At 41.0% G+C, this 23,506-nt stretch overlaps 1 protein-coding gene across 1 annotated transcript in view; it reads left to right on the top strand.

The window, feature by feature from the left end:
• Nucleotides 1-23,506, top strand: part of MAP1B (microtubule associated protein 1B) — a 66,772-nt gene that overhangs the window by 41,383 nt on the left and 1,883 nt on the right. Inside the window, exons 3-6 of the mRNA XM_054289107.1 lie at nt 3,956-4,038; nt 7,611-7,751; nt 14,596-21,112; nt 23,207-23,445. Coding sequence (XP_054145082.1) covers nt 3,956-4,038; nt 7,611-7,751; nt 14,596-21,112; nt 23,207-23,445 — 6,980 coding nt within the window. The remainder of the gene's footprint in view (nt 1-3,955; nt 4,039-7,610; nt 7,752-14,595; nt 21,113-23,206; nt 23,446-23,506) is intronic.

Here is a 23,506-nt window from a genome sequence, read left to right on the forward strand (position 1 = left end):
GACTCTTGAGTGCTCTGTTGATAATATAGAACAACCACAAAGAGCCCAAAGTTAACATATCTGATTTTGGAGGACAAATTTGAAGTCCAGACTAGAAATAGCAGATGAAATAGTGAGCAGTTTGAAGTTACTTAAATTGTATTAGTGATTGGATTACTGTGCTAGGGATATGATAACCTTCCAATAACCTTCATCAGACCTGGTAAATCTGAAACAGATTGCAGTTGAGATGATTCTTGAACATCAGTTATTGCTTCCCAGCATGGTGGCTGACAAGCTCCAATACTGTTTTTCAAGAGGCTAAGCTTCCCTTAGAATTTTAGGGATGGATGTTTTATGGTTCATTTTGGAGAATTTCTCCCCTCAATGTCTGGGAATTCCTCCACAAGACCAGGTGCAGCTGGGGGACCTGGGCATTGAAGCTCCTTCCAAGTGCAGAGCAGTGCAGGTTTCTAGGTGCAGGGAGGTCACTGCGCATTCAGGGTGTGTGGGAAGTTCCCTCAGCCAGCCTTGCGGGCTGTGCCATCTGTTAATGCCACCCAGCGCGGTGGCTGATGTCACACTGCCACAGTCATGCCTCCTGGCAGTGAAACCAGGCTTTGGAGTTCTGTACAATGAGAAATGAGAGATGGTTAAAGTTGCCAGAGAAATGTGTTTGAATGCCAGATCTGGTTACCATTTTCAGGGAGAAGGCGTACTTCCAGGGAGAATACTCCTTTCACCCTTTCTGCCAAGAATGATGGCAGGAAGGATTTGCCTGCTTCCTCTGTGTTTACTCTGTGCAGGAATTGTATTGATAGGGAGTAAGTGAATGTTGATTTCTACCTGGAGTGACAGGAGAATCTGGTGGAAACTCTTCTATTGAGTAGCCTGTTACAGCAGGCACACCCATTGCCTGGGTTGCACAGGCATGCCCAGGAAAAGTGTGTCAGTAGAGATGCTTGGTTAAACAAAACTTGAATGAGGACTTGATTTCTTTCCTTTGCCGTTCATTTGCACTTTGTGTTTGCACAAATTTACATAGTTACTGTTAAAAATGTCTCTCATGTTCATGCTGCTTGATTGCCTGACTTGACTGTGTAAGTTAAGAAAACTGTTATGTCACTTTCTAGGAAACATGACTAACACCAGCCCCATTTCAATAATCACACAATAGATTTCATTGATATTTGGATGAGTAGGGGGGCATAAGGATCCTATGGCCATAGAAACTAGGTTGATGAGTGCAATCTTAAGCAAATTTCACACGCTATTTACTTCTCTCTGTTCTTGTTCTGAATCAAACAGCTGCCAGACTCTTTGCTCATATCAGTCTTTAGTTTGAAGCCTTAATTAATAAAGATAAAAGGTAGGCAGATACTTGGATTTCTTCCAAACACAAACAATATTTATATATTAAAGTCTTTAAAAGGAGCTTTGACTTGCTTCCTAGAAACTTTAGGCAGGTAAAATCCATCTACCCATCCACTTCTGTGCAATGTGGAAGTATCTTCCTTCCTTCTTCTGTCAAGTCACAGAAATTATCTGTCATGTGTAGAGAGAGGCTGCAAAAATCCAGTAAAGCAACCCCAGATGTACACAAGTCTCAGGTTCTCCCACTCCCATCTGTAATTTAATAAGTCACAGTCTCTTGCCAGTTTATGAGGTGCTGTTGCTGCTTTCTGCTCCCACACTGCGATAGTTAATTTCTGTCTGATAAAACCATTCCCATGGGAATGAGCTGAGCATCCCAGGATATCAGTCTGGGCAGCAAGCCTGCATTACTCTTACAAATTTGCAAACAGGTTTTCAAAGTCTCCCCTATGTGTCAAGCAGGGACATGGGACCGTGTTACTGACATCAGCAAGTAGCTGCAAACTTCCCAGAGGTTCCTGGGATGGGAGCCCTCATAGTGACTTGCACCCTGCCAGCGCTGGGTCCCCACCCTGTGTGGGCATCAGTAACATGTTTATCCCAAGGAGCTGAAGAGGGAGACAGTCACACGTGCAGCTCTGAGTGGGCACCATGCACGTGGTGCAGACAACTTGCCTGCCCCTGGAGATCAGTCTCAGGGCCCATGAGCCCACACAAGCACCACAACAGGGTGTCTGGTAGGATGTAAGTAACCACCACTGGTGTTGGTCAGCAGGAGTTGTGACTCCTCAGGTAAAATCCTTCCTAGCTACACAGACACACGACTTGGAGCAGCTTCAGTTAAGTCCAAAGTATGTGCTTTGAGCCCAATGAAAGAAATGTGCATTTTTGTCTAACTTTGCATGTGGCTAATTGCATTTCTTTTCTACTTGTGTTTAATGTGTTCATGTCTAATGATATATGAGCCTTAGTCTAGCCTGAAGCACAGTATGTGCTCAGTGTCACCAGTTGTCTATTACACAAGAAATTTCAGCGTCTCCTAAAGGGTTCCTTTCCTTTCCTTATTGATAAGATTCAATAAACTCCACCTAACCTCTTAATTTAAGGGAAATCTGACAACTAAAGTATCAGAGTGCAGAGCATCTTCTGAAGGAGTCTGTGGTAACAGAACCATCTGGATGTGTTATTGACTGCAGCTTTATATGTGCATTTCTGATAGGCAAGGAAGCAAAACTAAAAATAAAATTAATTACAAAGGGTAATATCAGAACTGGGTGTTGCAGAGGGAGTGAAACTTGCCCTCTTCCCCTTTTGTAATATATAATTTGGATCCTTCTTTCAAGGAAGCATAGCAGAAAGAATGTATGCTAAGAAAACTAGGTTTCTTAAACTAAGTAGATGTTTATCCCTAAGTTTCTAGGCACTGTCACGCACAAGAGAATAGATTACAACCCTCTCTCACATTTTACTCTAGGGCACTATTTCGCTTCTCCATCACTTTTTATCATTTGGTTGTATGCTCACATGCTTATAAATGTAGAGATTCCCCAGAGCAGCAGCGACAGACGCAGCACAGTGGGAGCTCAGGGGGCAGGGAGGAGGAGGAAGGCAGGGCTGGGGCAGGCAGGTCAGGGAGGAAGGAAGAGGGCATCGCTGGGGCAGGTAGGGCAGCACCAAGCCTGCCCAGCCAGGGACACGGTGGGAATGGCTGGCTGTGCTTTCTCTCACACAGTGTTCTCAGGCATGTGGAGCTCCTTTCAGCCTGACTGTCCTCAGTCTTGTTAATTTACGTCTCTTTACAGTGGAGGTTTTCTAAGTTGGCAAATAGGTCTGTGTCCCGTACTCCCTTTTAAGCCTTATTAATTATTTTAATTGATTAATACTGCGCCAAGCAGTTTGCTCAGAAGGGATGGCTCTTCTGGTTTTTTGGACTAATTACCAGTCTGGATTTCTGAATGACAATCCAGTGCTAATTAATCTCACTGCAATTCTCACAGAGACCCTGATAAGAACTTGCCAATTAACATAAGGGGGGGGGGGGGGGGGGTGGATCAACAGTTCTATTTTGTTTTTCTGGCATTCACTCCCAGTCGGATGAATATCACTATTAAATACAGAGACAGAGTTAGTGTGAAAGCCAGTAGGCTGTGAGGCTGCTCCCAACTTGCCTAGATTTTACTAATTCAGGATCTAGATGTTATTTTTATGCCCTGTCATTGTTGTTGCTTGACATTGCTTGCTACAGCTTTTGTAAGCAGGAGCGAGATAAAGTAGGGCAGCATGGCAAATGTCTAACCATCCCCACAGGGAACTTTTTGCAGTGTCCCAATGTTAATCAATACCAGTGGAAGGCTGAAGGGAGCATTTTGGCAGCATGGGTTCTAGTTTTCACTTGATTTGGCAGGGCCAGATGCTCAGCTAATGATGGTTACTCCCTTACTTGCACCAGCTCTGTGAGAACAAGGTGGGTTAAAGGTAGTCCTTCAGACAAGTCAGCCAGAGGGCTGTCACATAATGAGATACACATCAAACTCTTGCAAAGTCCTGGTCTATACCACAATGGTTGAATTTAATTTTTCTTTTTTCCTCTCTGCACTTGCAGGTCAGAAGATTCTTCACCACAGAAGTGATGTTTTAGAAACTGTAGTCCTCATCAATCCCTCTGATGAAGCAGTTAGTACTGAGGTGAGTAAAAAATACTTTGTTGAACATGTCATGAAAGCTCCACTAAGTGGACATGATGAGGGCACTGAGGCAGATGTAGTTGAGGTGATTATGGAGCATCAGTCACTGCCTGCCAGCTTAGAGGCTGACAAACTCAAATACTGTTTTTCAAAGTCTTAGCAGATGAGTAGAGCAGGTCCTGACTGTGAATGAAAGGGTATATTTGGAATAAATATAATAAAAAATGTCACACATCCCTTAATCTTTTCCTGGTTTCCCAGACTCCTAACAAATTGTCAGAAGCATGGGACAGAAACGCGCCTCTGATCCCAGCATTTCTTTTCTCATAATGCATCAAATTCTCTTCTTGATGGAGTGGAGGCAGCTGTGGTTAAGCTTTTCTTTTGCTTTGCCATTGTTTGGTAGCTCTAGGTGCCTGTTTTACATATGAAGAAAGCGTCTAAAGGTGCCCAGGGACAAATTTGGGTTTGAGAGAATTACCAGCTATGTGGTGGTGACTCTAGTTTGATCTATCTGTCCTTCAAAAAGCATGTGACATGATTAGTGAACCCTGGAGAGGGCCCATAAGAGGACTGCCTCTTCCTTACTAACTCAGCAGAGTCAAAGAACTGATTGTGTAGCTCAAAGACAAAATTGATTCATTTAGCTAGTGAGAAGGTTGAAATAATAAGGATAATTGCATTTCTGGTCTGTGCTGGGAAGCACTGTCACAGTCTAATTTCTTTTGGGAGATAAAGCAGTTCTGCTGGTGGTCACTGGTGAAAAAACTATTTTGCTGTCAATTGTTAAATGATGTTGAACACAAACAGAAGAAAGGACTCCAAAACAAATGAAGTTTCTGAACCTGTAGAAGTTAAAAAGCCACCTTAGTCAATGGGAACTTACTTACTAAAATACAGTCCATGAAAATTTCTTAAAAGCCATTAGAGGTGCTTGGTAAGGACAAGGGGGTCACCAGGATAGCAACTCTATGGATTCATTCTGCGTAAAAAGCCATCAAGTGTGTGCATCTGTGAAGGGGTGGAGGACAGGAAAAACTGCCAAAAGCTGGGAAATGCTATTTCTGTTACTGCTGCTCGTCATTCCTTTGATGGATGATACATAGAAGAACATGATCTACTCCCATTAATGATTTCTGAACCCTGGGCTTACTCCATTGGCTCTGGAAGATGTTTGGCTATGTTACTGTAAATTTCATCTCACAAAACTGTGGGAGGTGATCCTGCCTAACTGGACCCAGTCAGAGAGATGAGATTTAACTTGGCTGGCTAAGCAAGGCTCTGAATAGACACAATTCAGAAAGAGACCATCAAAAAGAGGTGGCAGAATTAAATCAGAGGTTGGAGTAGACATTCTCTGTTCACTATGGCAAATAGAACTTAATTTCATATATCAGAGATTTCCAGGGTGGTTCTGGGGGAGACAGAGATATACCATCTGAAGCTGTGACTTCACCAGAAGAAGAACTGGAATCTATTCACTCAGGAAAAAAAACAAAACACACAAAGAAGCAAAAAACAAACCAAAGTAAAACAGCAGCATAAAAAAGAAAACCAAGCCAAACAAGCAAACAAACAAACAAAAATTAGAAAGAAATACAATATACCTGGTATCCTGGTGGTAGTCCACACATGATAGTGCCCAAAGCTCCTGTCATGTCTTGTCAAATGCCAAACACCTCCCATTAGAAAGAGACCCAAAGAGAGAGAGATTGTTGTTTCCTCAAGAAAACCCCAATGATCATTTACACCCTTTTTAGGAAGTCCCCACTCCATTGCTTTAATATTCCTGTGACTGTACCATATCATACATACCATATCATGGGAAACCAATGATCTGCTGATGTGCTTGTCTCTGTTCACACTCCATCTTAATCTCTGTTTTGACTGAGTCTACATCTTGCTGTGCACTTCCTTCAACAAATTTTGAACTTTAACCAGCAGTTAAACTGAACAGAATCATCACTTTACAGTATTTCTTCTAAAATTAAGTGGTCTTGAAATCAGGAGACAAATTTCTGGTCATTCTTCAAAAAACCTTATTTGCACCCAGACACAGAATCTATGTGTCTCTTAAGGACCTCCATGTGCATACATTATGATCTGTAATCTGCAAATATTTATTTATTTACTTTCTTGGCATAGTTCGCTAACCCTGCAGAATGTATTTTATTATCAATTAATAAAATTGAAGGGGAATTATATGATAGTCAAATATCAGTGATTTCAGTGATTGACAAGTCAGGAAGTAGTTTTACTGTTGGAAAACCTGATGAGTTTACACTGATAAGCCAGACTGATAAGCACTGCTGGCAGCAACAAAAGAAAACTTAGAAGAGGAAGCCAGTTCTGATACAGTTTTAATAGAGTGAAAGCAGAGAAGATTTGAGTAATGCACATCAGACAAATGTTTGCACTTATCTATATTTTTGTCTGAAATAGAAATAGATACATTAAATCCATACATTATATTTCTGAATATGTAATTATTTAGTGCAATTAGTGGCACACCAGCACTAGTCCTATGTTTAATTAAAGGAACTTTCTGCTGCTCAGTATCAGGGTCATTTATTTATTAAAATAAGAGTGAAGACACGGTAGAATTGGGATCTTCTTTGGGATACATACTCTCCAATGTGTGTTTTCTTGTTGTACTAGAAACGTGAGTTGTTCAGCAGAGATTCAAGTTAAGCCTCCCTGGCTCAGCCTCCTGGCATTCACAAGAGTTATTTAGAGAAATTGATTGCTTAACAATCAATACAAACCTTGGAAAGAATATCTTGCTAGGAGAGCTGAGTTGATTGTGTCATCTCCATGGAGATGGAGCTTGGGTGCATTATCGTGTGGAGCTGGCCCAGATGGACTCTGCTCATTTGCTCAATTAGTTTAATATGTGGATAGCCTTGTTCTGAAATCACTGTTCTGGTTTGATTTATTTCTTCCTTAATAGAGGAATTAGTGCACTTAAAATTCATAGCTTATCATAGACTGAATTGGTATTTCAGTGTTGGGTAAGACTTTTGAAGTATTTGCAAAGCATTTACTCGACAATATAGAATCTTACACAGGTTTTGTTTAGTTTTCTTTCTAAATTTAGAATATATGGCTTTCTCCTAGCCTGCACATAAATCTTCTCCTTGGGAGTGGTAAGCAAGAACAATTAGTAGCTGTAGTGAGGGTCAAGTAAAGCATGTGCTCTTAAATAGTTTACCAAGGTTGTCCTGATACAATTCTGTAAAAGTATACCAAGAACTGTACTATGAATAAGTTTGTTGCTAAAATAATGTTTTCTTCATTCAAGTAGTATTCTCTTCTGCTCCTTGCTGGTTTTTTCATGTCATTAATTTGGTTTATTCTTCAGACCTTCTTTCTAACTCCATCTTGCCCCTCCTTTTTTTCATGTTTTCCCCTTTCTCATTGTCTTTTGTAAGCAGCAGTGTAACTCCATAATGTTTTGGGAGTCCTGTTCCAGAGACTGGTTGTAAATTAGGAGAAATAAACTCTGTGTTCTCACTGGACTATTGAAACACCTGGTCACTCCCATTATTGATGTATTTCTCTTCTTCACTCTAGGTGCGCTTAATGATCACAGATGCTGCAAGGCACAAGCTCCTTGTTCTAACTGGCCAGTGCTTTGAAAACACAGGAGAACTCATTCTTCAGTCAGGGTCCTTCTCCTTCCAGAACTTCATTGAGATCTTCACAGATCAAGAGGTATGTTTAGAAAAGTGTCTTCCATGCATTGTTGCATGCTGGCTGAGATTCCTAGGAAGGCTAAAAGTGTCTGTCTTGTTAGAGTTACTTACCATAGGCAGCCTGGTGCTGCTGCTCTTTACTCTTTATTACAGGCTTTCTTGCAAAAAATTTATTTATTTTACTTTAGATTTAATGTAAATTGCCTAACAAAATAATTGAATATTAATTTGGGAAATTAAATTACAACTTCCAGAAAGAAAAAATCAAGGAATCCTTAAAAATGGAAGGAGATAGTCCTGTGTTTAAAATACACAGGTTGTTAATCTAAGGTGCACATACAAAATAGTCGAATTAAACTTGACACCAGGTTCTTGCCTGTGGCTAATTAGCAAGTGGCATTAATAAGACAGAGGGTGTTTGTTAGAATAACTGTATTTTTTGCACCATCTACCTGCTTAACTTTTTTATAGTAGTGTCTAAAATATGGCCAGTGAATCTGTAAAACTTGTGGTTTTTACATACCAAAACGATAGGCATTAAATATACCAGTATTTACCATTTGTTTCATGACTTGTTACTTTGCTCTCTTCCTTAATGCTCTGTGTCTGAAAGCTCCCATAGGGCAGGAATCCATAGTAAACAAGCTGTCATACTTAATTTGGCTGCCATATAAAGTATATATTTAAATAAACTGTATGGCTGCATGCATGCAGATTTAGTTTCCACTGCATGTCAGTAGGCTGAGGTTTGACCTTACTGTATCCATTTGATCTTTCTCAAAGTCTCTTTGTTCAGCAAATGGTTGAGGAAAGAGCTGGATTCCTGCTCCCTGAGACAGTCCTGGCACATAAAATTCACTGGCACTTCTCAGAGTTACTTTTCTATGAAATTACAAGCTCAAGTTCCTTATGTCTGCCTAATTAGCAACACATAATTACTTTATGACTACATGCAAAACTAGGGGCAAATGCTACCGTTACCATTAGGAAACAAAATTATTGCTTGGAAAGTGGGAGGATGGGGGTTGGCCATGGGTTGGCGATGCTGTGGGGTTGCTGCAGTAGTGGGTGTTCAGGACACACTCCCGTGGGCTATGAGTAAGGCTCATTTGGCTCATCTCTGTGGCTGGCAGTGTGCTCACCAGCCAGCTGGTGTGGCTCTCAGCAAGTGCTGGCTTCCAGCCTATTGTTTCTGAAGCCTCAGGGTCTCAGTGTGTCTGCAAGCTTTCAAAAAACCAAAGAAAGATCATGTTTGTCATGCCGCAGTTCATGTGTGCAACATTTTTATTAAAAATTGAAAATAAATAATTGGGAAAAAAGGTCTAGAAAAAGTGGCTGCTGGTTTTCTATGTGGTGACGAGATGAAAGAATTACTGTGCTGTCCTGATCCTAGTGGACTTGGCAGTGACAGATTTACAGTTGGACTCAATGATATTAAGGGTCTTTGGCAACCTAAACAATTCTGTGACTCTATGACCATGTAAGGTGGGAGTGCTTCTGGCCTCTGCCCATTTTTACTTCACTGGGCCAAACCTGAACTAAGGTCAGGAATGTGCTTGCAAATAAGTAAATACACTTTGGGAGATATTTGTATAAATTCTAATTCAGAAATCTGTCTCTAGCATGCAGAACTCTCTTCAGGAAAAGCCTGAAAGCAGGTTTTTCAATTTATCCTATGTGGGAGGGTGTGAAATGTCCCATTCCCCTGCTTCTGCAACAGCAGCTAAAACACGAAAGTCTTTCTTTGTACATGGCCCAACATATGGTTTTTACCTTTGTGATTCAGGGTAGGAAGTAATAACCATGTTTTCCCTGAGCAGCCAATTTACTGTTTGTCTTCACTGGCTGAGCACCTTTAAAACTCAAGCATTCCTCAACAGATGTCTTTCAATGTTTAAAAAAGGTTTATTCAGGTTTGCTGGTATATTTCTTCGCTCACGCAGTGGTTTTGAATTTGGAGAAGAGAAGGAATAGCTACATTTTTTGTTACTGTCTATGCCTAGTGTCACCATTTGAAATTCAAATCCTCTGAATACTTTTTTCTGAGGCATGACTGAATTTGCTATTTCTAACACATACAATCTGTGCCTGTAATAAATGTCCTTTAATTTTTCATTAGCCTGGGCTTCCAGTGGCTTAACACTGTCTGCATTATGCATGCCAACTTTAGGGAGCAAAAAAGTCAGAATTTAGAAGCATGAAGCAGAAATCCAAATATGGTATAATATAAACTGGAGAGGAGTCACCCCAAACCTTGACACAGTATATTCATTCCCCAGTATGTTACCATATATATTTTTTTTATCTAGACAGAAAATGGGCCCTTTTTGAGAAGCAGTTTGTACTCCAGTTTTATTTCCTTATGCATGCAACAGACTTGGATTTATTTATTCAGAGTAAATGATTTTTTCTTACATTTGGCTCTCCCTAATAATGTGTTTTCAACCCTGATCAAAGACATGTCATAAGAATCTAAATCCATTTCAAAGCTGTCATCCGTGCTGCCCCTCTTTTCTTAATTCTGCAATAAACAACAGTAATGGTTCCCCAATTGTCCTTATCTTTTAACTTTTTCAGCCTTTTCTCCATTTATTCTTTCTGCTTTGTTTTTGCATATGCTGTCATTCAGATAGGACCATATCTGACATATTGGTGATATTTATTTATACTCCTGTCAGATGGTTTAGATACTCAGTAACAATGACACAGGAAGGTAGAAAATATTTATTTTGGACTTTATTTATTTCTTGGTTGGACTGGTATTTTTAAAACAGCCGCTGCATCTTTGTTGAGTTACATGTTTGGTAAATGTTCAAAAATAGGTTAAGTAACACAAAGAAAAAAGTGAGACCTACACACAGAGAGGCCCAGAGAGATCCAACACAATCAAACGTCATTAATCTTTTATATATTAATTTCCTCTGTTGATACAGCTTGTGGTCCAAGAATTCCCAATTATTCAGTAGTGTTATCTATACCATCCTAGTGAAAAATGTTCTTAAATCTTGAACTGACAACTGAATCTCTGCAAAGAAGATTATGGTATTTTTCATGATGATGTGCTGGCACATTTTCTATTGACATTTCATACCTGAATTACTTCTCTATAGAAGTTTGGTGGTCTCTTTGTTAAGGGCAAATAGAACAGAAATAAGCTACATTTAGCTGAATTGTCAGTTTAAAAAGTCAAATGAAAGTATCTGTGGGACTGAAATATGGTAAAATATGTCATACTTTTTCATGTTTGTCTCCTTATCTGGGACCATCAAATACTGTTTTTTAGTTCAGAACCCTGGGATAAAAAATGGCTCTTCGTACTGTGGCATGGAAATTCATATTTTCTGTGCCTTTATTGCAGCAGTTGACTTTGCTACTAGAATGTTAAGTAAAACTGGCAAAATTAATATAATTGCTCTAGATTTCAAATTTTGTGGTCCATGAATTTTAAATCAAACTAGTGATGAGCATTTTTAACCCTATTTTTTCTCCTTGATCTTTCTTTGGCTCTGGACCTTGGAATCTCAGAAGTACAAAATTTAGAGTCATGGATTCATAGAATCATTAAGATTGGAAAAGACAAATTCACAGAATTGTTTGGGTTGGAAAAGGTCTCAAAGACCATCAAGTCCAGCTCTTACCCAACACTTCTAAATTCAACACTAAGCTCTGCCCCCAAGCACCACCATATCTACAGATCTTAAATACCTGCAGGGATGGTGATTTAACCACTTCCCTGGGCAGCCTGGTTTAGTGTTTGACAACCCATTTGGGGAAGAAATTTTCCCTCTTACCCAATCTGAACTTCCTCTGGTGCAATTTGAGACCATTTCTTGTCCTCCTGTCGTTTGTAACTTGTGAGAGCAGACCAAGCCCCCGCCTGGCTACACCTTCCTTTCAGGCAATTGCAGAGAGAAATAAGATCCCCAAGCCTCCTTTTTTCCAGGCTAAACAACCTCAGCTCACTCAGCCACACCTTGTCAGACTTGTTCTCCAGGCCCTTCACCAACTCCGTTGCCTTTCTCTCGACATGCTCAAGCTTCTCAGTGTCTTCCTTGGAGAGAGGGGCCCAAAAACTTACAGTTATTTCCATTTCTGAAGTATTAACTCATTTCTTAATCACAGAATGATTAGGGTTAGAAGGGACATCTGGAGCTTATCCAGTCCAAGCCTCCTGCCAGGGCAAGGTCACCCAGAGCAGTTGACACAAAAAAAATGTCCAAGTGGATTTTGAATATCTCCAGAGAGGGAGACTTCAGAGCCTCCCTTGGCAGCCTGTTCAGTGCTCTGCCATCCTCAACATAAAAAAATTCTTCCTCATTTTGAAGTGGAACTTGTGTTTTAGCTTATGGCTATTGCTCCTTGTCCTGTCACTGGCTACCACCAAAAAGAGTCTGGCACCATCCTCTTGACACCTGCCTTTGAGATATTTAATATGTATTGACAAGAACACCTCTCAGACTTCTCTGGACTAAACAGGCCCAGTTCCCATGTTCTCACCTCCTAAGGAAGATGTTCCAGTCCCTTCATCATCTCTGTGACTTCTACTGGACCCTTTGTAGTTCTCTGTCTTTCATGATTTCTGGGGACCAGAATTCAAAACAGCACTCCAGAAGTGATCTCACTAGGGCTGAGTAGAGATCATCTCCCTCAGCCTGCTGGCTACACTCTTCCTGATGGAAGGAAGGGTGCTGGCTTTTCAGGAATGGTGTCCTCTAGGGATACAATTGACCATCTTGGCCACAGGGACACTTTGCTGGAGAATAGTCAACTTGGCATCCAGCAAGATTCTCAGGTAATTTTCTGCAGAGGTGCTTCCCAGCAATTCAGCCCCCATCCTGTTACTGGTTCTTGGGATTACACCTCCCCAGATGAAAAACCCTGTATTTGCCTTTGTTGAACTTCATTCTCTACACCCAATTCTCCAGCCTTTTGAGGTCATGCTGAATGGCAGCTCAGCCTTCAGGTGTATCAGCCACTCCCCACAGTGTCTTCAGCAAACTTGCTCAGGGTGCATTCCATCCCTTCATCGAGATTGCTGATAAAGAGTTTGAATAAGACTGGATTCTCCTCAGCTGATCACAGCTCTCTGAGCTCTGTTATTCAGCCAGTTCTTGATCCACCTTGTTGTCCATTTATCTAACCCACATCTCCTGAGCTTTATTTATGAGGATGTTATGGAAAACGGTGTCCAAAGCCTTGCTGAAGTGGAGGCAGACAACATCCACTGCTCTCCCCTCATTGACCTGTCCTGCCCTGCCATCATAGAAGGCTGTCAGATTGGCCAGCATGATTTCCCCTTGGGGAATTCTTTCTGACTGCCCCTGATATCCTTCTTTTCTTTTATTTTCTTGGTGATGACCTCCAGAATGACCTGTTCCATCACCTTTTGAGGAGTGGAAATTAGGCTGACTGGCCAGTGTTTCCTGGATCCTTTTTCATCCCATTTTTGAACAGAGGAGTAACACTGACTTTCCTCCAGTCATCATCCACCTCTCCTTTTCTCCATGACTTTTCATAGAGTGTTTTAGCAGCATCTGCCAGCTACTTCAGCACCTGTGGGTGCATCTCATCAGGACCCATGGATTTATGGATGTTATGTCTGCCCAGCCAATCTCTAATGCAACCCCTTAGAACCAAGAAAACTCTTTCTTTTCTCCAATCTCCCTTATCTGCAAGATCTGAGGGCTGGCCTCAGCAGTAAAGACTGAGGCAAAAAAGACATTCAGTAATTCCACCTTCTTTTCCATAACCAGGAGACCAATCTGATTTATCAGTGACCCACATTTTCCTTATTCTTCCTTTTGCTGCTGATGTACTTGTAGAAGTCTTTCTTGCTGTCCTTGATGGCCCTTACCAGACTCAATTCTAGCTGGGCCTTGACCTTCCTTGTTACATCCCTGCATATTCTGACAATGTTCCTATAGTTCTTCCATGTGGTCTGTGCCTTTTTCCACATCCCATAAATTTCTTCCTTCCATTTGAGATTTACTAGAAGCTCCCTGCTTATCCATGCAGGTCTCCTGACCCCTTTGTTGCTCATTGGGAATACGCTGGTCTTGAGCTTGAAGGAGGGATGCTTGAATACTGACCAAGTCTCTTGGACCCCCATATTTTCCAAAACCCTAAACCACGGAATTCCTCCAAGTAGTCTTTGAAGAGGTCTAAGTTCAGGACCTCTGAACTTAAGTAAGCAGTAAATCCTGAACTTAAGCCGTAAGTCCTGCTTACTGCTTTGTTTCCTCACAGGATTCTGAATTCCAGCATCTCGTGATCACTTTGAGAGTTTTGGAAAACTCTCCTGCAGCCAATCTTGATAAATCTGGGAGCAGTACTGACTTTTCAGGAGCCAGCCCACAAAAAGACCTGCACAAACAGTGGTGTGGAGGAATATATCCCAAGAGAAGCAGAAAGGATGCCAGCTGCCCCTGGGAGGATGCTGGCCTCCTCTGTGTGGCAGTTGCTTTCTGCCTGTTGATAGATTGTGCTTTGTCCTTTAGATACTTGGCTGTCTCTTCTGAGTGCACTTGGACCAGCTGGGAGAGTCATGAGCCCATGGTAGACATACAGCGGCAGCTCAGGCTGCGTTATCCCCCCAGTTCTATAAAGTATGAAGAAGGGAAGGGGGAACCTTGTATCCTTTTGTCCTTTGGGCAGAAATAAGGTCCTCCTTTGTATTTTAAAAAAATAAGGCAGTAAAATAGTTGTGATACCAGCTTACTTTAGTGTCTAGAATGGGGACTCACCAGTGCAGAAACAAATGAAAAAGGTTTTATCTATCTGATCAGGAAATATGTGTTGGCATTAATTGTCATTAAAAAATAAATTTATGTGCATCTTCTTGTGTTTTTGTTTTATAACCATAGATTGGTGAATTGTTGAGCACCACGCACCCTGCCAACAAAGCCAGCCTAACTCTTTTCTGCCCTGAAGAAGGGGACTGGAAAAATTCCAACCTTGACAGACACAACCTTCAAGACTTCATTAACATTAAACTCAACTCAGCTTCCATATTGCCTGAGATGGAAGGACTCTCTGAATTCACAGAGTATCTGTCAGAATCAGTAGAAGTGCCATCGCCTTTTGACATTTTGGAGCCTCCAACCTCAGGAGGTTTCTTGAAGCTCTCCAAACCCTGCTGTTACATTTTCCCAGGGGGAAGAGGGGACTCTGCATTGTTCGCAGTGAATGGATTCAATATGCTTATCAATGGAGGATCTGAAAGAAAATCTTGTTTTTGGAAACTTATCCGGCACTTGGACAGGGTAGATTCCATTCTGCTCACTCACATTGGAGATGACAATCTGCCAGGAATCAATAGCATGCTTCAGCGAAAGATAGCTGAACTAGAAGAGGAACAGTCCCAAGGGTCTACTACCAACAGTGACTGGATGAAAAATCTGATCTCGCCTGATTTAGGAGTTGTGTTCCTTAATGTACCTGAGAACCTGAAGAACCTGGATCCTAATTTTAGAGTAAAAAGGAGTGTAGAAGAAGCTTGCTTTACTCTCCAGTATCTAAATAAGTTGTCTATGACACCAGAACCTCTTTTCAGAAATACAGGAAATACCATTGACCCTATCATTTTATTTGAGAAAATGGGAGTTGGCAAACTTGAGATGTATGTGCTTAATCCTGTCAAAAATAGCAAAGAGATGCAATATTTTATGCAGCAGTGGAGTGGTACTAACAAAGATAAAGCTGAATTCCTACTACCTAATGGCCAAGAGCTTGACATTCCCTTATCCTATTTCACCTCTGTCTCATCCCTGATTGTGTGGCATCCAGCTAATCCTGCAGAAAAAATAATCCGAGTTCTCTTTCCTGGAAACAGCACCCAGTATAATATTCTAGAGGGACTAGAAAAACTCAAACACTTAGACTTCCTTAAACAACCAATGGTTACACAAAAAGACCTAACTGGGAACATTGCTAGTCCAGCTGTGAAACAAGCGAAATTGAAACAACGAACAGATAGCAAGGAGAGTCTTAAGCCTGCTGCAAAGACACCACCAAATAAGCCTGTCAGAAAGGAATCTAAAGAAGAAACAGCAGAGTCTGTGAAGCCTAGTCCAGTACCAGAAAAGCCGCAGAAGCTGGAAAGTAAAGAAAAAGTTCCAGTTAAAAAAGAAAAACCAGCAAAAGTAGAGACCAAACCAATAGTGGTGGAAAAAGACATAGCAAGTAAGGAAGAACAACTAGTGAAATCTGAAACTCCTGAAAAACAAGGTACAGATGTAAAACCGAAAATGTCAAAGGAGAAGACAGTGAAAAAGGAAGTCAAAGCAAAGCCTGAAGAAAAGAAGGAGGACAAAGAAAAACCAAAGAAAGAGGTTTCTAAAAAAGAAGAGAAAACACCCATCAAAAAAGAGGAAAAACAAAAAAAAGAAGATACCAAGAAAGAAGTTAAGAAAGAGGTGAAAAAGGAGGACAAGAAGGAAGCTAAGAAAGAAATAAAGAAAGAAGCTTCAACAAAAGAAGCTAAAAAAGAAGCTAAAAAAGAAGAGAAGAAGGAAATCAAGAAGGAAGACAAAGAAGCCAAAAAGGACATCAAAAAGGTTCCTAAAGAAACAAAGAAGACAGCTACTCCTTCAAATGAAGCCAAAAAGCCAGCAGCAAAGCCTAAAACACAAAAGAAGGAGGAACCTGCTAAAAAAGAAGCAATAGCTGCTGGAAAGCCAAAGGAAAAAGGAAAAGTTAAAAGTGTGAAGAAGGACCTCAAAGTCAGTGGAGCACAAGCTGCCCTTGCAGCAGTTGGAGCCACAACTGTAGCAGCTGCAGAAATTACAGCTGGTGGAAAGGAGCTTGAAGCCGAGAGATCCCTTATGTCTTCACCAGAGGATTTAACAAAGGATTTTGAGGAATTAAAAGCTGAAGAAGTGGAAACAATAAAAGAAACAAAATCTGAAGTTGCACTTATAAAGGATGATCTGAAACTCACTGGCACAGTACAAAAAGACTCTTTTGAAGTACAAAAAGAAAAATTGGATAATGAAGGACCTGCTGAATCATCTGATGAAGGCATAACTACCACAGAGGCTGAGGGTGAGTGTGAACAGACACCTGAAGAATTGGAACCTGTGGAAAAACATAAGGTTGATGACAATGAAAAGTTTGAAGATGAGGGAACTGGCTTGGAAGAATCATCTGAAGCAGATTATGAAGAAAAGGCAGAGACAGAAGAAGCTGAAGAACGAGATGAAAATGAAGTAGAAAAAACACAACTGGATGCCACAAAACCATATGTGGAAGAATCAAGAAAAATTCCAGGTGCCTCAGAAAAAGTAATGACTCAAGTAGATACTAACATTAAAGATGAAAATTATATTGAAAAGGCAGATTATGAGGCATCCGATGAACGAGCTGAAGAAGACCGGGAAGAAGCAATAGAAAAGGCAGAAACTGAAGAGACTGAAGAAGATGAGGAAGACAAAGCAGAAGACATCAGAGATGAGGAGGAAACTGAAAAAACAGAAGCCGAAGAAGATTACGTGATGGCTGTGGTAGACAAAGCTGCAGAATCTGGTGAAGCTGAGGATAAGTATGGCTTACTCATAATTACGCCAACTAAGCGCTCAGAGTCTCAGTCTCCCGTGATTGAACCAGCTTCTTCTATCCATGACGAGACTCTGCCTGGTGGTTCAGAAAGCGAAGCCACTGTTTCTGATGAAGAAAATAGAGAAGATCAACCTGAGGAGTTCACTGCTACTTCAGGTTACACACAGTCCACCATTGAAATATCCAGTGAACCAACTCCAATGGATGAAATGTCAACACCCCGAGATGTCATGAGTGATGAAACTAACAATGAGGAAAGCGAGTCGCCCTCTCAGGAATATGTGAACATTACCAAGTATGAGACATCACTGTACTCTCAGGAGTTCAGCAGAACTAAACTTTCTCCACTTCCAGATGCTTTTAATGGGATATCGGAAGGATCCAAAACAGAGGCCACAGAAGGAAAGGATTATAATGCCTCAGCTTCTACCATCTCACCACCCTCTTCATTAGAAGAAGACAAATTCTGCAAATCTGCATTCCAAGATGTATACCGGCAAAGAGAAAGTGAAATCCAAGGCACTGACAAATTAGAAATCAGAGAACCCTATCAAGAAGATGGTGGAAAACATAGTTTAGCCAAGAGTCCGGCTGACAGTTTGTCCCCTCCATCGCCTGTTGCCAAAACACCACTGAGTGAACGTAGCGTGAATTTTTCGCTCACTCCCAATGAGATCAAGGTTCCTTCTGAGTCTGTCCCCACTGCTAAATTGCCTGATGTACACCAAGAAGTTGCTGAAGAGCACTGCGCAAGCCCAGAAGATAAAACATTAGAAGTAGCATCTCCATCACAGTCTGCTGCTGGTAGTGCTGGCCACACACCTTATTATCAATCTCCCACTGATGAAAAGTCCAGTCAGCTTCCCTCTGAAACCAGTGAAAAGTCAACAGAAGCTCCTGTTAGCGTTGAGTTCAGTGAAGTTAAAGATGAGTCTGAGAAATGCAGAATAAGCCCTATGGATGAGCCTGTGCCAGATTCAGAATCTCCTATTGAAAAGGTTCTCTCACCTCTGCGGAGTCCTCCACTGATAGGTTCAGAGACCACTTACGATGCATTTTTGAGTGCTGATTTAAAGTCTCCCACCAGAGATTATGGGAGTCCTTCTGAGGGGAAACCTGAAAAGGAAAAATCACCTGTTCAGATGAGCCCAGCTTCTGAAGCAAGCTCTGTGGGCCTCTTCCAAGAAAAACAAGATGAAAAAAGCATGGAATTTATGGTAATTAAGGAAGGCTTCAGCCTGGAAAGGAAAATGGAGGATACAGAACCCAGCAGTTCCCAGTCTTCACTGGTCTTGGATGAGCGGAAGTTAGCAGGTGATCTCTCACCAACTCAAATAGATATCAGTCAGTTTGGTTCTTTAAAAGAAGATACCAAAATGTCAATTTCTGAAGGCACTGTCTCTGACAAGTCTGCAACCCCTGTTGATGAGGTTGTTGCAGAAGACACCTATTCCCATATAGAAGGAGTAGCTTCTGTCTCTACAGCATCTGTTGCCACTAGTTCATTTCCAGAACCAACTACTGATGATGTATCTCCTTCTTTGCATGCTGAGGTTGGTTCTCCCCACTCTACTGAAGTTGATGATTCCCTTTCAGTGTCAGTTGTTCAAACACCAACAACTTTCCAGGAAACAGAAATGTCTCCATCTAAAGAAGAGTGCCCAAGGCCTATGTCAATTTCTCCACCAGATTTCTCACCTAAAACTGCAAAATCAAGTACACTCGTGCTTGATCACAGATCTCCTGAGCAGTCAGCTATGTCAGTAGAATATGGTCGAGAGTCACCTGAGCAGTCTTTAGCAATGGATTTTAGTAGGCAGTCTCCAGAATATCCTGCTGTAGCCTCTAGTGCACACCATATATCTGAAAACGGACCAACGGAAGTAGATTATAGCCCTTCAGATATACAGGAGTCTCCTTTTGCACAGAAGACTTCACCTGTGGAACAGTCATCTTACTCTCAAGAGAAAGATATTTCAGAAATTATTTCAGTTTCTCAAATTGAAGCTTCATCCTCAACTTCATCAGCTCATACACCTTCCCAGGTAGCTTCACCACTGCCAGAGGAAACTTTTTCAGGTGGTGTTCCACCCAGAGAGATGTCACTGCATTTTTCTTTTACCTCAGAAAAGGTACAGAGCCTGGGGGAAAAGCTGTCACCAAAATCTGACCTGTCTCCACTAACTCCAAGGGAATCTACTCCCCTGTATTCTCCTGCAATCACAGGAGCAGTGTCAGCTAGTCACACACCTTTGTGGTTACAGCATGTGTCTCCTATGCAAGATTTTGGTTATCAGGAACCCCTATCAAAGCACAGTCCAGAACCTTTACTCAGCCCAGATAAAGAAGATTCAGAGAAAAGCAGCAGGTCACCAGAAGAACTTAGTTATTCATATGAGGCCAGAGAGAAAAGTACGAGGTCACCAGAGAGTATCAGCTATTCCTATGAGGCAGTCGGAAAATCTACTAGATCACCTCAAGCTATGGATTATTCCTATGAGACAAGCAGAAAAACTACTAGGTCTCCTGAAACCACAGATTATTCCTATGAGATAACCAGGAACGCTACTAGGTCATCTGTGGGTACAAACGGTACATATGAGATAATTGAAAAAAATATGAGTTCATCTGAGGTCACAGATTGTTCTTATCAGATAGCCACCAGATCACTAGAGGCCACAGATTATTCCTATGAGACAGCTGGGAAAACTACCGAATCACCTGAAGGCACAGATTATTCCTATGAGTTAACTGGGAAAGCTACCAGATCACCTGATACTATGGATTATTCCTATGAAACAACAAGGAAAACCTCTAAGTCACCAGAAGCCGTTGACTACTGCTATGAGACAATTGGGAGAGCCACCAGGTCATCAGAGGCCATGACTTACTCTTATGAGACAACTGGGAAAGCCTCCAGTTCACCTGAAGCCACAGATTACTCGTTTGAGACAACTGGGAGAGCTAGCACTGGGAGGTCACCTGAAGCTACCAGCTATTCCTATGAAGCAAGTGCACATTTTACTCCGAATAAATCCTTAGCAGAATCCCGTCAAGATGTTGACTTATGCCTTGTGTCCTCTTGCGAATATAAACATCCCAAAACCGAACTTTCACCTTCATTTATCAACCCAAATCCCCTTGAGTGGTTTGCAAGTGAGGAACAGTCTCAAGATCAGGAGAAGCCACTAACTCAGTCTGGGGGAGCTCAGCCTCCTTCTGGGGGAAAGCAGCAAGGGCGGCAGTGTGATGAAACTCCTCCCACGTCTGTGAGCGAGTCTGCCCCGTCTCAGACTGATTCGGATGTTCCCCCGGAGACTGAGGAATGTCCTTCCATCACTGCAGATGCTAACATTGACTCAGAAGATGAGTCGGAAACCATTCCAACGGACAAGACAATTACGTACAAACACATTGACCCACCACCTGTCCCAATGCAGGATCGCAGCCCTTCCCCAAGGCACCCTGATGTTACCATGGTTGATCCAGAGGCTCTGCCAGTTGAACAGAATTTAGGTAAACCTTTGAAGAAGGACCTCAAAGAAAAGACAAAGACAAAAAAGCAGGGTACCAAGACCAAGTCATCTTCTCCTGTTAAAAAAAGTGATGGTAAATCGAAACAAGTGGCTTCACCAAAGCCAGCTACAAAAGAATCTTTAGACAAAATTTCCAGAACAGCTTCTCCAAAAAAGAAGGAATCTGTGGAGAAGGCAACCAAAAATATCTCTAATCCAGAGGTAAAGTCTCGAGTGGAAGAGAAAGATAAGGACACCAAGAATGCAGCAAATACAACAACATCCAAGTCGGCAAAGACTGCAACCACAGGTAAAGACAAATAGTAATGCCTTGGTGTTATGATTTTCTTAGTTGTTGCAGTGTAGTTAGTTTGCTATTATATCAGCCTAAAGTGTGGTTTGTGGCATATCCTCAAAGAAAGTTCAGGTTTTAAGTACAAATCCAGCACGTAAATGCCACATTTAAATGCACTACTTTCACTTCTGTAATCTGAGAAAATTGATGTCTGTTTGCCCAGAGAGTACATAAAATAGAAAAAATTTAATACAAACTGTCTGAACAGTTAACCACCTAATAGCATTGGAAGTACCACTTTTGTAGGTGAAGTAAAATCTGTAGCAAGGTGAACCCTTTTATTCATTGTGAGAAATAAGTACATACAATTCTCTTTAACATAAATTAATGCAATTTAATGTTGTGTGAGGCAAAGTCACTATCTCTCTTTGGATCCTCTTATTACTTTGCTGAATTGATTTTAAAAGCAGCATTTAAAAAATTTAACATTAGTAAAAGCATTTTGAGTGAAGTAAGCATGTACATCACATAATCCAGTCTTATGCCATCACTGATAACTAAATACACAGAAAGTTAATGTAATTTTGAATGTCTTTTATACATTCTAAGTAGCAAAAAATTGTGAATTAGATTACTGAAGGAGGTATTGCGCTAATAGGTTGTTTCCAGCAGACCTTGTTAGGCACTATTTGGGGGGTACTTTGATTTTTCTGCTGTGAGGACTGATGTTTGTTGAAAGCTTCTTTACAAGGAGCAGTTCTAGAATTCAGCACAACAAACCAGCAGTCGTCCTTAGCTTTCCCATTTTTGGTAGTCCACTGTTCCTTTCTTACCCCATCATTTGCATATCTGTTAGAAGATACATCTCAAAGCAGCAATGTAGTTATTCTTGCTGTGCATTTCTGCAGCACTTAAGTTCTATATTAAAGTCATTAGGCATACTTCTCAGGTATATGCTGGAATAATAATTTGTAATGACATAAAATTGCAAAAATATAGCAACAAGTATCATAATCAGTGTTGGTATGTAGATATTAAAATGATATCTGAAATTTTTTTTTTATCATCAAAGATGATAACATATTTTTTAACAAAACCAATAGAAAAACCTTTCTAAATCAGGAAATCTTATCACTTCATTTGGCATTTTGCCCTGTGGTGTGTGTCCGAACATGCTAGACAACTGTAAGGGAGTTTTCTGGCCTTACACTATTTAACCCTAAATTGATCATATAGCTCAGATAACTGTTTACCAAGCTTAATCAACATGAGAAAGCTAATCAACCATAAACATTAATCATCTAGGTAAAATTACTGACTGAAGCCCGATTTTTAGTTTACACCATTATTTTAGAGCAAAAGATGCGATTTTTTGTGTAATAGTTTTAATGTGTTTACATGTTGCACTTCATTTTGACTGAAGCCCTTAGAACAAGTACCGTATATACTGTGTACAGCAGCAAAGAAACGCTTCCCCTTACTTTTTGCGATAATTAGCTATTTTGTGTATGCAAATAAGGGTACAGCAGGCAGACAAATACTTGACTCTGTTGCCTGAATTGCTTTGCAACTTCCTCCTTCCAAGTTCCTCTTTGTGCTCATGTGTAGTAACTTCCTGATGCATCTGTAAGGCAGCCTGAGTGCATCAATTGCTATCATGTCTTGCTATGTACCTCAGATTTCAGGACAGCTTCAAATTTTCATGGCCTCCTGTTTGATACAAGATTTTATGATCAGTCATACCCTAGACTTTCAAAAAGCTGCACTTCTTCATCAGGAAAATAATAGCACCATTTACTGAGTGGTAATTCAGTAATCACAGCCCTGCATAGTAATTGTTGGATAATAGTAGTATATTACTGGAAAAGGTTCAGCCAAATTTTTGTTATATGGTAGTGATTTTTTATTGTATTTTATAGTTCCAGTTTTTCAGGTTTTTGCTCCCATTACAATCATAATTGGGGTACAACAAAGCTGTAACTTGCCATTGTATGTAGGAGGATAATTCCATAATTGGACACATCTCACCTCAGTGGTTATAACAGTAATTAATAAATGCATGCTTTTAACCACCCTGTGATATATTCTTTTGTTGTTTGTTTTCCAAAGGACCTGGGAATACTAAGGCGGCAAAATCTACAGCGGTGCCTCCAGGACCTCCAGTCTATCTGGATCTGGTGTACATTCCCAACCACAGCAACAGCAAGAATGTTGATGTTGAGTTTTTCAAGAGGGTGCGGTCATCCTACTATGTGGTGAGCGGGAATGATGCCGCTGCCGAGGAGCCAAGCAGGGCTGTTCTGGACTCCCTGCTGGAGGGCAAGGCGCAGTGGGAGAGTAACATGCAGGTAGGCTCTTCATTGCTATCTCAATCTGGAAATCTAACCTTTCTCAGCTATGAGAAACTAG

The sequence above is a fragment of the Melozone crissalis genome, unplaced genomic scaffold (assembly GCF_028551555.1).
Source record: "Melozone crissalis strain CALT ecotype California unplaced genomic scaffold, PUWL_Pcris_2 ptg000005l_1, whole genome shotgun sequence".
In the NCBI taxonomy this organism is placed as follows: domain Eukaryota; kingdom Metazoa; phylum Chordata; class Aves; order Passeriformes; family Passerellidae; genus Melozone; species Melozone crissalis.